The following is a 14,896-nucleotide window of genomic DNA, read 5'->3' as shown; positions in this document are numbered from 1 at the left end:
TTTTATACCATACCTGGGGTCCTGAAAAGCCTTGTGTGGCCTGAGTCTGTTTGAGTCCCTAATCTCTGCCTTTCAGGGGCTGCCTAATTTCTAGGTGGATTTGAAGTGTTATTGTTTTTCAGGTTCATCTACCACCCTCCCCCCCCTCCCCCGCCCTGCCACCTTTCCACATCTTGGTCCAGAAGTAATCAGTGAACAAAAAGTGAACTCCTTTTTCTTTTTTTTTTCTCTGCATTTTCAAAAACAACCCCCTACTCTGATTCTATTGTATTTATTTGGTCAAGATATCTCCAAAGGGTGGCAACTCATATGTCCTGCCTTCTTTTGGTTTGATGTCTAATTATCTTTACAGAAAGCCACCAGCTTTCCTTCCCCTCCTCCTCTGCCCCAAGGAGGTCAGACTTGCCGCCACCCACTAGCATCCAGTGACTACATATGCCTGGAAGACCCCAGTGGCTACTCCCCTTCCTTGTCCCCACCTCCTCTGTCCACCATCCTCCTGCCAACTTAACCAAGTGCAACTGGGTCTTCTGGGGCCAGTGTTAGCTGGTCAGCCTCCATGAGCCTTTCTCGGATCACACCAGTCCACACCACGCCATCTATTTCCAGTGCACTTACTGGGGTTTAAGTACATTTTGTACTTAAGTCTTCTCTCTAATTAGGGGACCTTCCATAGTACCATAGAAAGAGTTTACATTCTAGAATTTGAAGTCCAGATTCTAGATTCACTTATTGGCTGTGAGCCTTTGGGCAAGTTGCTTCACCTCTCTTAGCCTGTTTTCTCATTTGTAAAACAGGGATCTGTATCACCCAGTTGTTAAGATAATAAACTGAGTTGATGTTTTAAAAAAGAGCTCTGTAAACTGTTAAAGGGCTACACACTTATGGGTCAGTATTAAGTTGTCGAGCCCTGCCACCACCCCCTTCTCCTTGGTTTCATGTGAAATTAGAGCTTTGGGGGTGATTAGGGCAGTAACAGACCAATCAGCATAAAGCCAGCCCACCCAAAACCTCCTTGCCTAAAACCAGTTCCTCTGACGACCAGTTTGCCTAAAAGTCAAAGTAGTAATTTTGAAAAAAGGCATTTTGTACCAGTTTTCCTGAGGCAGTTCCAACATAATGTCGTATTTTTAAATCACTATGTCACAATCTGCAACATTTTGTCAATGATGAGATTGTTGTATACGCTTGTGGGTGGCATTTTCTATTTTATCTTTCATTGAGCAGTTTTATGACTTTTTACCAAGTGTCTGAAGACCCTTTCTTCAAATTGTATATTTCGAGAACTAAATACTGTCAAATCTGTAGAATTCCCCGCAAGATGTATCGAATGCACCTTTTGGATCACCCCTGTCTCCTCTTTGCTGGGTTTTACTCTGGATTGTGTATGCCTGTGTGCACCTAATGAGTTGATTAACCAAATTAGCATGTACCCAATGTTCCTTTCTCTTCTCCAAGATGTTGGCATTTTGACAACAAGCGTGAAGAAGTGAGACAGATGGGGCAGAATTGCGTTGAACTCCTTGCACTTTATTTCTCAGGCTATCTTGCGCATCAAGCAACTCCACTTTGTGAAACATAAAATGATACATACAAAGTCATTACCAAATGTATTTATTGCAGGAAACAGAACATTTCTCAAGAAAGGCAAACTGGCTAAAAAGTCCCAAGAGTGTTCAAAAGTAGATAAAAATAGAAGACACACACCAAGGGTATAAAACAATTTTTAGTAGAAATCCCACGTTTAATCAGAATGTTCTTAAATAAATTGTTTTTAAAAAATGCTTTAAAGGACACTGCAAAAAAAAAATTAGGACATGGATGCCAAAATACTTAAAAATGCACTGCATTTTATGTGAACTGGTCATTAAGCACAGAGATTCCTTTTGTGAGTTTGCGGCAAATTAGTTTGAAGCCATTGGACCTGGAACCGATTTAGGAGGCAGGCACTTCCCTCCCTGCACGTGAAGTTCATGGGCATGCGGAGGACCATGGATCTCAGGGGACAGGTGTGCCCCTCCTGAACGTGATCTCCAAGAGTAAGGGCGAATTTCAGCTTTTAACTCTTTATTATAAAGACATATTTACACTGAACAATCTTTACAAACACAGTGAACACAATTAGGGGAAGGGGATGATTTCTTATTGAAAAGGGCCTTAATAACTTTGTATAAATTAGTATAAGAATCATACACAACCACTTTAAATAAGACAGCCCCTCAGCACCCCCACTGCCCTGTGTCTCCAGACTTTCCCAGCCGTCCCTCTCCCCGCCCCTTCCCCATGGGGCTGGGCAACTGATGCGACAGGAAATGCAGAGAGGAGGAGGGAGAAGAAGGCCCAGTCCCTGGTCAGGGCATCCGTGGCAGAAGAGGCTTCCTGGACCCTGGCCAGCCCCCACTGCAGGCTGAGGGGCGCTGGGGGGCAGCGGGTGCGCAGCCTGGCTCCCCGGGGTGGGCCTTGAAGCAGCAGCAGTAGCAGGGTTAGCAGCAGCGGAGGGAAGGGGGAGGGGCGGGTAGGCGGGGTTGCTGTGGGACGGGGGGCGGAGGGCCTGACTCCCCCTGCCCGACACTTACATAGGTGGCCATCAGGCTCCCGTCTTCCCTTTTCTCCCTCCCACGAGGTCTTTGAGAAGAAAGCCTGCTGAGATCTATACTTCCTCTCATCCTTCCCTCCTTCCTTCCTCCCATTTTTCCTTCCTTCCTTTCTCCCTCCCTCCCTCCCTTCCTTACTTCTTTCTTTCCTTCTCTCCTTTCCTTCTTTTTCTCCCTCCCTGCCTCCCCAAGGAAAGGCCAGTGGGAGAGAAGGTCCAGTCAACGTGAAGGGAAGGCCACTGAGTCCAATTGGTTAAGGCCACCACCCGACTCCTGGTAGTTTCCGTGCCTGAGCTGCCCCTATAACCGGGGTCTGCGAGTGCTGCAAGGAATGGGGGCAGCTGGCCAGTCAGGGAACTTTCCAGGCCAGGCTGGGGAGTGGACCAGAGGGGGCAGGCCAGGGAGGAGAAGGCTCCATCCCACCACGGGGCAGTTCACAGCCGGCTCCCTCTCCCTTCCTAGCCACCCCCAGCCCCAACTCCAGGAAAAGGCACTTAATGGGTTCGGAAGACATCATCAGGAAGGAAGAGGACATCATCAAGTGGGAGTTGGGAGACCTGGGCCCTCATTCCGCCTCTGCAGTGACACGGAGCAGGTCACCAACCCTCTCTCCAGGCCTCTATTTTGCAGGAGTTTGCATAGGGAGGTGGAGCTAAGTAATCTCCAAGGTTCCTTTTGGCTCTGATCGTCTGTGATTCTTGGCAAAACCAATCGTCCTGCTTGGCTTTTGCTCCTGGGAGGGTACAGAGCCACCTGAGGCCCATACCCTCCCGCCCTGAGCTGGAGCTTGACCTAGCTGGGGGGGGGGGGGGCGGGGGGAGGTAAGCGGGGAGTGAGTGGGCGGGGCTGTCAGGCAGCACCGCAAGGCAAGAGGAGTGATAAAGGACTTCATGGCCCCTCTCCTTCACCTCTTCCTCAACCGGGCCAAACACGGGGATGAGGAAGAGGCCACAGTAGCTCTTCCTCCTCTTCTCCAATGTTTCACTCCCCCTTTGCTGGAGCGCCAGGCCCCCATTCCCACGCCCCCCAAGGCACCCTGTCTGCATCCCAATACCCTGGTCCCTCTCGCTAGGGTCCCGCATTGCTCGGCTCTCTATACCCCTCTGGAGGCCAGGGGAAGGGCTGACGTGAAAACATGGACTCTGTTGGAGCCCGTTGAAGAAGGGGGGTTCCACCCAGCCCTCAGGGCACACCTGAGGCAGGAAGAGCCAGAGAAGGGTTCGGTGTTGGGGTATTAGACAGAAGAGGTAGGGACTAGAGCAGGGGGAGGGCTGGGGAGAAGGATGGCCTTCCAGTGTGGGGTCTCCCAAGTCAGGAAGGGGCGCTGAACGGATCCTTGTAGGGGCAGGAGCACGCGTTCCACTCGGGGAGGCTGGTGGGGGAGAACAAGGGCCAGACGAGGCGAACGGATGTGAGGACTCCCGAGAAGCAGGCCGATCTACGGAGGAGTAGAGAGACTCACAGGGGGTGGGCGCACGACCGCCCCTTCAGTCCTAGAGAGACAAAAATGACCAGAGAGGGATCATGGGAGTGTCCTAGGTCAAAGGAACCACCGGGACAGGAGAGGAGACAGCCTTCATCCCCCTCCCCACAAGGGGAACCTAAAGCCCCAGGCCGCTGAGTTGGTGCCACCCTGTCCTGGCGACAGAGGGAAGGACAGCAGGCCCAGCCTCCGGGGCAGGCTCAGGCCCTGCCCTCTCTGCGGCCACCTTTGATTGGTCTCTCCTTCCCACACCTCCGGGCAGCCCTCTTCCTGTTCTCTGCTGGCAGCGGTGGCTACCCCCAGGCTCCCTGCCTTCCTCCCCGCATCCCCCACCTCTGGTGAGGATGCACACCGCACACCTGCACACGTATCCTGGGGCACCCCTCCCCAGTTCATCAAGACCCCCCAGGACTTCCAGAACACTCCAACTGGGCCAGCCAGCCCAACCTTAGGCAGCAGCGTAGAGGACGGCAGCACCTAACTCCCGGGCAGTGTCAAGCCCCTCTCCGGCCTCCGTCTCCTGTTTGTAAACTGAAGGCGCTGGGTAAGCCCCAGTGTGATGCATGGGGCGCGGACTGCCTAGTGCAGGTGTCTGGCCACCGATAAGCAGCAGGGCCAGCCAGCTTCCAGGCTGTTCCTTCCCTGCCCTTTCTGTGCCACCCACCGACCAGAGGCTCAAGTACCTGCTTCAGAAAGGCATGGGGCCCTTATGGGAGAGGCGCGGCCGCTGGCGGCGGAATTTCCTCCGGCCTCCCTGCCAGGGCCCTGGGCCACTCCTCGGCCCTCTGGGCTGCACCAGGTGGCGGATGGTGCCTTCCTCCATTCCTTTCCCGTCAGCAGTCTGCAGCAGGGGCCCTGCGGGAAGGAGAAAGCCTGTCATCCCAAAGGCTGATGCAGATGGGCCGGGGCCCCAGGGGAGGGGCAGTCTCTCCATGAGGTGGCGCTCTCATAGCTTTTCTTTGTTTTTCCTCTTGCAATTAATGAACCCATGAACCGTTTGCAATGTTTACACTGTCCTGGCGCAAACGGAACCCACTACTCACATTTGCATAGTATACACCTGACTTTATATCCTTTTGACAGTCCAATCATGTTTCTGATGGGCACAAACATGTTCTGTGTTCACGGCATCATCGGGGGGGTGCAGCTTGGGGTCTCATGCCTGTACTCAGGCTGAGGCACAGCAGTCAATGACCTCCCACTGCACCCTTGCAACTGATACACTTAACACATTTCAAACACACAATATTTCAGTGAAATGAACTCCCCCATCACATGCCCATCACCCAAATTCAACACTAATCCAGATGGAGTTACATATGCTTTGGTTCTCCCGTTTCTTTCTTTGCAGAGATATTTTAAAGCAAATCTAGAACATGATGTCATTGTACATCTTTTGATACACAGGTGACCCACTTTTGAGTACCAGAGCTCTCCTACCTCACCGCTGGGCATCTCATCAGTGTTTGGCCATCTTGGGGCTCACTTGCTCCTGTGGCCTCCCTGTGGGTGTGGCTGGGGGACTGGTTGGTGGGGGAATCTCTGACTCTGTGTGCCTCATGCTGGATTCTGTTCAGCCTGTGATCGGATTCAGAGGCCAATAAATATTGTACAAATGAATGAGTAAACAAATGAGTGAATGTCATCTGAAGCAGCAAGTGCATTGGGAGGGGGGTGGGCTGCTAGAATTGCCCCCACTTGCCCTACCTCCTTTCATCCCCAGATCATACTCCCATCCTGTGTCTGATGCAAATTCCTTCCATTCCAATCCCAGCTGGCTTCTTTTCTGCTCTAGGGGGCTCCTCTCTCCTATATCTGTCCACCTCTGGCTTGGAGTAGAAGCCTCCCAATGCCAGACCAAGCCCTGCCAATAGAATTCAAGTGGTGCTGGGTGTTCCTGGGTGCGATGAGGGACAAGACACACGGGCCCCCTCTCATGGAGGCTGCAGTCCAGCCAGGGCAGGCGAGCTGGCACTCCACACGCAAGCCAGCCGCCAGAGGCAAGCAGAGCAGGGAGATGCAATGGTGCTGTGCGAGAGGCAGACCGGCAGAGTGCTTGTGCAATGCCCAGGACGGGGCTGGTCTGCAGAAATACAGCTTCTGAGGCCAGTGATCATGACTCCCGGTCTCCCTCTCCCCGCACCATCGGTTTCGCCTCCAGCTATACCCCTGTCTCTCGAGACCTGTTTCCATCCATCCAGGAGTCTCCACCACTAGCTCACAGTTTCCATATAACCGCCCAACCATACCCCTGGCTGCTCTTCCTTTCCTTCCTCCCTGCCTCCAGCATCCCCATGCTCCAGTTCCTTCCTTGGCTATTTGACTCCTGTGATGCCTCCTCCACTTGCACACAACTTCCAGGCGTTTATCCTCCTCGTGGGCCAAAAGCAGGTGAGGTTTATCCTTAGGGCCCTCTCTGCCCAGGCCCCTGGGGCCTGCTGCTCTCCACGCACTCGCCCAGACACGCAAGTGCACACTCTCTAGCCCTCCACCCTTCCTCCCAGAGGAAAGTCATAAGCCCATTAGGACCTCTCTGTTTACCAGCCACCCTTCACGCTTCTGGTTGGGGGTGGGTTAATGTGTCAGCTCCTCCCCCAAACCCATCACCTAATGTAAATTAAAACACTATTCACACTTTGGGGCAGTAAGCATAGACAAGGGCAAGGAGGCTGCTTTGGTCTGTCATAGGGCTACTCTCTGGGTGCCATCTGCATAGGCGCTGGGCTGGGGGGTGGATAGGAGGGATGCCCGTTCACGAAGCCCCCCACCCCAGCTGCTTCTGCTTCTGCCCTGTGTTTTGGAGTCCCCTCAAGGCTGTCCTGCCTTCTGCGAGAGGACAGGAATGATGCTGATGAGAAATTAATGCCAGAAAATCTCTCAAGGCAAAAAGGACTGTGGTGAGGGTGTGGCCAGGCACAAGGAAGGATCTTAAGGGCCTTGAAGGTGTTAGTGAAGGTCTTGGTTCTTGCGTCGTAGGGGTGGCCAGTGGCCCAGGCTATGGCCCCAGGGGTACAGTGGGCGTGAAAAGAGAGGCACAGTGCCCAGATTCGGAGGGTATCATCTCCAAATGCTCAGACCCAGGACTGTGAGTGGTGGTGGCGGTCAGGGAGGGAGGGTTGGGTGGGGGGGAGGGTGCCCTACAAGTGTGGGGAGGCCCAAAGCCAGGATGAGGAACATGGCTAGTGGGCTCAGATTCCGGCCAGGGAGATGTCTAGACCCTAGGGCTGCAGAGAAGAACTACCTAAGCTGACTGAACCAGGCCCTGGAGAGCAGTCACCTAGAAGCCCCTGGTATCTTGCATCCCATCGGGTGGGGGGCTCACCGTCCTCCTCATAGCCGGAAGTCTGCAGTTCCTCCCCCACCCTGATCCCATCACCCACCTGTTTCCTACTTTTGATTCTGAGTCTGGTTCACCGTAAGATAAACTGATACCTGAAACCCTGGTTTTGTCCTGTCCAAAGCGACAAATCAGAGGCTTTTGATTCTCATCACTGCAGAGGTCCCGGCAATACAAGAGAATTCCCCTGTAGAAACTGGGGCCATCCCCAGCGCACTTAAATATTTTCCTCTAACTCATCTGCTACTTAAAGGAAGGCTGCGGCAATCCCGCAAAGAGTCTCAAGCCTAGAGGGACCGAAGTGCCATCAGCAATGAAGTTACAGCATCTCTACTGTGAACCAGAGTCAGGGGTTAACAGGACTTGCTTTTCACGCAAACTGAACTCCACCCCTGCCAGTGCACAAAGAGGTGTGTGCCACATTTCAGGAACACGCCATCCTCACCCAGAAGGAAGCATCTTTTTTTTCTCCTCTTGCCATCCGGCCTGTCTTGTGATTGCTTTAAAGCCCACACAAGTACCCTGGTGGCACTGGCTATGTCCCCTCCACTGCTCTGGGGTCTTGCATGTGTCTCCAGGAGGAGGTGTCCCTCCCCCAGTGCCCTGAGTGATCTTCCCACGCCAGCCGTGCCGCCGCAGACACATCACACCCTGGCAGCCTGGTTGTCTGCTTCACCTGCATTAGTCCTTTGCCGCTGAGAGGCCTGACTCAGGTTACCTGGGTGCTTAGCTCTGAGGCATTGGGGATGGAGTGCAGATGTCCCCTCCCTGAGCAGAAGGGGTACAGGAGGCTGTCCTCATGCTGTCACTGTGGCTGCACGCCTCAGCTGGGGCTGGGGAGGGGCAGAAACAGGACAAGGAGAGACAGAGAGGTGCTCAGACAAAGACCAAGGGCTACTTGGCTCTGGCCCAGCCGCTTTCAGACTCAGAAAAGCAAAGTGTATCCCAGGTCGGGAGTCAGTGGAGGAGTCTGCGTGTGTTGGTAGGGGTGCATTCCAAGTCAGGACACAGTGTGTTGTGGAGGAAGCATAGATTTCAGGCCTGGAACTCTGACTGCGGAGAGCATGCAAGTCTGGGCCAAGGGCAAGGTGGTTCAGAAAAGGTCCCTTTTTCTGACCAAGGACAGGAGGCAGGAGGAGCAGGGTATGTGTCCCCGGACCCTGGGCTGGTGGCCACCTGCACAGAGGTGGCCCCCTTGGGTCCAGGAGAGCATGGGGTGGCAGGGGAGGTGGACAGGCAAGGGGAGCCTTGGAAGTTTCCAGTGCTAGGCTTAAGCAAAATGTGAGGGCAACAAATTTACCCAAATCAGGCTGTGGAGACAGGTGGCCTAATGAAAAAGGGTGAATTGAAGCAGGACATGGGAGGGTCTGAGCCAGACGCAGTGTTCCCTGCCCTTGAAACCGGCTCTCCCTTTACAGGTACTGCCCCAACAGCTGAACCCTGAAAGGGTCCGAGTGCTGGTCAGTTAGCCAAGGGTCTCCCTGTAGGCTCTGGGGGAGCCCCAAGTGTGCATATCAGGAAGGCCCAGCTTCCTCTGGGATGCCCTCTCTATACCCACTCTCTCTTCCCTGAAGACACCACCTGGGACTATTTGCCAGTGGTGGTGTCCCGTGGGTGTCTTGTCTCTCCAACTGCACTGGACGGTAGGCTCCCAGAGGGCAGGCTCGTGCCGTGTCCTTCATGCATATCTTTTGCTCTCTTTCTGCCACTGCCTGCCTGACAGGAGTGTCTGAGGAAAAGGCCTGCTTCCTTCTTACCAAGGAGGTGGCTTGGGCCCTGAAGACAGAGACCACTGGACAGCTAGCTGAAGGCAAGTAGAGCCAGATTCAAGCAATCTGCCTTCCTGAGAAGCCAGGCAGGGCTCCCCGGGGCCAGGGCAGTGCCAAGAGCAAAGAAAGGAGGTGACCTACAAAAAGAGAGGTGGAGCCCCGCCAGGCCCCTCCAAGGCTCCTGGGCTGCATCCTGTTCTGCATGGTCTGGAACAAAGTAGGGCCCTGGGCCCTTCCTCTAGGAAACCTGCTGCCCTGCTCTCTCCTTCCCCCTGCTCCCACCTCTCCGAAACTCCAACCCCAGCACTGGCATCAGTCCACCTAGCCTTGGCCTTCCTATTCTGTGTTGCCAGGCAGGCAGCAGTGACAGCCAGATCACAGGACTGTGGCAGCTGGAGGTGGGAGCCGGCAGCCCCAGGAGGCACTGACACACAGAGGACAGGCAGCCGGGATTGGGACTGCTGGGCTGTGGGTGCGGACCAGGGTTGGGGAGGGTAAAGGAGCACCAGTGCCAAGTATGCCAGGTGGGGGTGTGGTGCAGGTGGGGGCCAGCTGCATGGAGGTATCGGGTCAGGCGCTGTTTCCTTGTTTGGTGCCTGGAGACCGGACTGAGGTGAAGCAGGACCATGCCTAGGGCAGAGGGGAGGCTGCAGCCAGGATCTCCAAGAAGCGCGTCCCTGCGGTGGGACGCAGGCCTCCGGGAGGGCCCTCTGTGTGGGAGCAGGAGAGCAAACCAGACAGGACTCGGGGTGAGGGAGGAGACCAGCCTGGCCCGGCCCTGCCTGGCCCAGCCCTGCCCGGCCCGGCCCGGGGGAGGCTGCCTCTGCTCACATGCAGGCTGAAAGGAGCAACAGCTGGGCTCCACGCCGCCGCCCCCACCGCGCGCTCCTGCCTATGCAACAAGTGTCACGTCTGCATCTTGGCACATCTTCCCCAGTGGCCCGCGCCCCCGAACCAGCCGGCGGCCCCTAACTTTCCACGCGGGAGCCCAGACCACCGGGCTCAGATCCGTTCCCTCCAATGACCTACGAGGGGAGCAGGACGTGCTCCCCCGCACCACACCCTCCACCACGTGGGGAGCGAGGCGCGGGACACGGGGCGCACGCCCGCGGCCCTGAGCTCCGCGGACTGCGAGGGGCGGCCGAGAAGGGGCCAGGCTCCCGACGGGTGATGCCCCAGGCCGAGCCGAATCCCCCGGAAGGAGCGGTGCCCGCGGCCGGCGGGTCCCTGGCCCCGGGCGCCCTGTCAGTGGGCGGCCCGGCGCGTGGCGGCTCCTGCACGGCTCGCGCCCGACTCAGGGGAGGCGGAGAGCGCGCGATGGACGGGGCGGAGGGCGGGGAGCGCGCGGGCTGCAGCCCGGGAGAGCGGGAGGGCGCGCACTCACCTCCACACACCGCGCTCAGGGAGAACCAGAGCAGCAGGAGCGCCCGCACGCAGAGCCGCAGATTCATGCTGCTTCTCGGGCCGCCGCCGCGCGGCCCTGGCCAGGGGGCGGGGGTGGGGGCGGAGAGGCCCGAGGCCGAGGGAGGCGCGAGCCGCGGCTCGTGCGGGCGGGCGCGGAGCTCGCGTGGCTCCCGGGCCGCGGAGACGGTGCGTCCCGAGCCGCGCCGCCGGCTGGCCGGCCGCCGCCTCCTCTCTCCCGCAGCCTCCCTCTCCCGCCGCGGGGCAGCGCCGCCCAGCTGGCCTCGGCGGCTCCGGGGGCGGCGGCGAGCTTGTTCCAAGCGGCTGGCGGCTCGGCTGTGGCTCCAACGGCCCGTGGCTCAGGCTGCCAGCGGGAATGCGCCCCGCTCACTCCAGGGGCTGCATTTTGTAGCCTGTGGCTTGGCCGCGAGCCCACTTGGTCATGTGGTCATCGGGAGGGCTGGAGGGGGGGGCCAGGAAGAGGGAGAGGGAGCGAGCCTCCCGCACCGCCCCCCTCCCGGCACGCACTCGGCAGCCCCGGCCAGGGCGCGAGAGGGAACCCCGAGGTGGCCCCACAACAAAGGCTGCGAGGCCGCTCTGACAGCCCACAAGGCTCCCCGGACAATGCCCGCCTGGCCGGGGGCCAGAGGGGTTTGGAGACCTGAAGGATTTCAAACACAGGAAGCATTTGGGGCGGCGGAGGGGCACACTTAACCCTTTGTCGCCAGGCTTCCTTAACAGCTGTCAAGAAACCTGGGCGCTGTCCCGCCCCAGCTCATCCCCTCTACCTCTGACCCGGTCCTTCGCCACTGCCGCTCCGCAGCTGTAAGGACTTGGCCGAGACCCTCACACACTGGCCCTCCTCTCTGCTCTACATCTTCAACTGGGTTTGAATTGTGCCCAAGCCCCCATTTCTCCTACCATCCCCCAGGAGGCACCCTCTACCTGGAATGCCCCCACCCCACCCCATCCTTGCACTGAGTTCTTCATGCTTACAGCAGCACCTCCAATCCCTTCTCATCCAGAAGGCGTGCCAGGATAACAATAACCCAGGAGAGGCTGCCCCTGCCTTCCTCCTGGCTGTTGGGACATGCAACAGCTCCTATGGCATCCCCTCTCTTGTTCCCCATCATCACGACAAGGGACCATTTACCCAACTCCAAACAGTCTAGGCTGGATTGATTTTGCACGTACTTGGGATTCCCCTCTGAAAGTGGGTCCTGAGGTTGTTTGCCTTCCCAGACTAGACTGTCAGCTCCTACAGCCTGGGAGCTCCCGAGAGAAGGAGCTGCCTCTTTTGCGGCACTGGGAACCCCCTAAGATAGGACCTTGTCTTCTCGTTCTTCTGCCTCTCTCCAAAGTTCCCAATATCGGGCTCTGCACATAGGTGGCACTCAACACATGTTAAAAGACTAAATCGAAAGGTGTTTCCACATTTCAGCCAGGCAGTCTGCTTGAAGTGCAGGTCCAGATTGACACAAAAAATACATTGGACAGTGTGTGTGTACTATTAAAGATGTGAGAGACCACAGAAGATTTAACATGTTTTTGAAATGTTACAACAATCCAGCATATACACAATTTTTTAGCAGTTTCCTTAGCAGGGATCTCTGCTTTGTTCACAGCTGTATCCCCAGACCTAGAACAATGTCTGGGGCATGGTTGGTGCTCCCTACATAATTTTGACTGTATAAATGCACTGTTCAAAACCATTCCTATTGCCTAAATCAAGGTAGTGGGTAGGGGATAAACTGGGTTCTTGTCCATAGCCTATGTCCACATTAGCCCCAGTCCAGTAGGAAAAAGGCAGAGACATGGAAGGCAGAGCACCTCTTTTCATCCATGAGGCCCAGGCAGTGAGCAGTGGACATTAGTAGGGTGAGATCATTCCCGCTGTGCTGCTGCCTGGAAAGAGTCTTCCACCCAGAAGGAGAAACACCAGACCTCTATTCTCCACCCTCATCTACTGCAGGGCCTTGCTGTTGTCACCTAAATTTACTGTCATCTCCTGGTGATGATGATCTCCGCGCTACCCGCTTCAGGGCTGTTATAGAACTGAATGAGAAAATGTACCTGAAGGCACTGTGCAAATCGGGCATCAACCCTTGCCAGATGGTTTTTAGGAACCATGATCCTCCGACTCCTGACTGAGCAAGCCCATACATTTGCAAATGAGTGCCCCCATAAGTAGGTTCATAGAAGCGTGCATATTTAATTGCTCCTTTACCAGGATGTGTATGGGCTATTTGCTAAGTGGTTAAGTGCTGCCCTTTGCAATATGATTGATACTAACAACATTTAAAATAAAATGAAAGAGCTGGGCTTCCCTGGTGGCGCAGTGGTTAAGAATTCGCCTGCTAATGCAGGGGACACGGGTTCGAGCCCTGGTCCAGGAAGATCCCCCATGCCACAGAGCAACTAAGCCCGAGCACCACAACTACTGAGCCTGTGCTCTAGAGCCCTCGAGCCACAACTACTGAGCCCATGTGCCACAACTATGGAAGCTTGGGCGCCTAGAGCCTGTGCTCCACAACAAGAGAAGCCACCACAATGAGAAGCCCGTGCACTGCAACAAAGAGTAGCCCCCTGCTCTCCACAACTAGAGATAGCCCCACCCGCAGCAACGAAGACCCAACACAGCCCAATAAACAGACATAAATAAATAAATAAATAAATAAATTTATTTACAAAATAAAATAAAATGAGGGACTTCCCTGGTGGTGCAGTGGATAAAACTCCACGCTCCCAATGCAGGGGGCCTGGGTTTGATCCCTGTTTAGGGAACTAGATCCCACATGCCACAACTAAGAGTTCACATGCCACAACTAAGGAGGCTGCCTGCCACAACTAAGACCTGGTGCAACCAAACTAACTAACTAAATATTTTAATAAAATAAAATGAAAAATTCATTTTCTCCGTAGCACCGGCCACATTTCAGTTGCTCAGCAGCCACCTGCAGCTAGGGGCTACTGAATTGGACAGCACAGAATTGAACCTTTCAATCACTGCAGGAAGTTCTACTGGACAGCACTGGATTAGAGCACCCCAATCATTCTTTTTTCTATAATTTTTTTCCCACCTTACTTAGTCTTCAAAAATGTGCAAGGGAACAACATACAAAGGCAAACCCAATACAAATTTAAGGCAAGCAACTCTCAGTACGTAGAAGGCATGTATTTAAAACAAGATTTAAAGAGCTGACCACGTGGGAGAATTATGTTTTAATCTAATCCTTCTCTCCATTTAACCAAACTGCATCCATTTTTCCAGTCCTAGATCCAAGGTCTATCTCATCCATCTCCTTTTCTCAGGCTGCTCTTTCACTTTGTCTTCTTCATAACAGCTATGGCTATAACTTCCATTGGCAGGCATTCTGGCCTGCACTTTTGTATCTGCGTGCCTTGTTCTGTGGGCCTGCGGAGTGGGTCCACCACCAGGGTACCCATTCCAGAACCAAGGCCTGTGAGGCAAGGGATGTAACTCTAGTCACTCCGAAACCCCTGTGCGCTCCCGTATACCTCAATAGCATATTCAAATGACCAGTTTTCATACTTGTCTCCACCCACTAGACTTGAAGATCCCCGGAATGATAGCAACTCTCACAGTGCCTGGCAGAAAGTTGGCACCTGGAGACTGCTTGTTGAAGAAATACATAACTGTTGGTAGAACTGTGTGCTGTCTTTTGTTCAGGAAGATGACACTGTTGAGTTAATATTAGCAGAATAAATGGGTTTTTTAAAGATTTATTTTATTATTTATTTATTTATTTTATTATTTATTTATTTATTTACTTATTTTTGGCTGTGTTGGGTCTTCATTGCTGCGCACAGGCTTTCTGTAATTGTGGCGAGTGGGGGCTACTCTTCGTTGCAGTGTGAGGGCTTCTGATTGCTGTGGCTTCTCTTGTTGCAGAGCACCGGCTCTAGGTGTGTGGGCTTCAGTAGTTGTAGCACACGGGCTCAGTAGTTGTGGCTCGCAGGCTCTAGAACACAGGGTCAGTAGTTGTGGCGCACGGGCTTAGTTGCTCTGCAGTATGTGGGATCTTCCCAACCCAGGGCTCAAATCCGTGTCCCCTGCATTGGCAGGCAGATTCTTAACCAATGCGCCACCTGGGAAGCCCTAGCAGAATCAATGTTTAAAGGTGTTTGTTCAAGAGTGGGGAAGAGGTACAGGAAGCCATCCCCACCTTCCTGCCCTCAGGAAGCAGCGGCTGTAGAGTGCATTGTTGCACTTGGGGCTCAGGCCTGTGGTGAGGGACAAGACTCGGTTTCCAATCAAGTTCAGGGGCAATTCTGGGGACAAGGGCAGAAT

General features: G+C 54.7%; 1 protein-coding gene across 1 annotated transcript; it reads right to left on the bottom strand.

Moving 5' to 3' along the window:
• Positions 1–2,050: 2,050 nt before the first annotated feature.
• On the bottom strand, positions 2,051–10,942 carry APLN (apelin). Its single transcript, XM_057717344.1, has 3 exons — positions 10,568–10,942; positions 4,761–4,932; positions 2,051–4,087 (listed from the first exon to the last, which is right to left on the bottom strand). The coding sequence occupies exons 1-2, from the start codon at positions 10,632–10,634 to the stop codon at positions 4,766–4,768; spliced, it is 234 nt and encodes a 77-aa protein (XP_057573327.1). The 5' UTR covers positions 10,635–10,942; the 3' UTR covers positions 2,051–4,087; positions 4,761–4,765.
• Positions 10,943–14,896: the final 3,954 nt, after the last annotated feature.

This window comes from Hippopotamus amphibius, chromosome X, assembly GCF_030028045.1.
Source record: "Hippopotamus amphibius kiboko isolate mHipAmp2 chromosome X, mHipAmp2.hap2, whole genome shotgun sequence".
Lineage (NCBI taxonomy): Eukaryota > Metazoa > Chordata > Mammalia > Artiodactyla > Hippopotamidae > Hippopotamus > Hippopotamus amphibius.
The sequence above is the reverse complement of the archived record's forward strand: the minus strand, read 5'-3'. Positions and strand labels throughout refer to the sequence as shown.

Excerpts from the sequence above, each read along its gene's own strand:
- APLN (XM_057717344.1), bottom strand. The coding sequence starts at position 10,634 with ATGAATCTGCGGCTCTGCGTGCGGGCGCTCCTGCTGCTCTGGTTCTCC. Across the intron at positions 4,933-10,567 it reads CCTGAGCGCGGTGTGTGGAG|GGCCCCTGCTGCAGACTGCT; the intron begins GTGAGTGCGCGC and ends TCCTTCCCGCAG.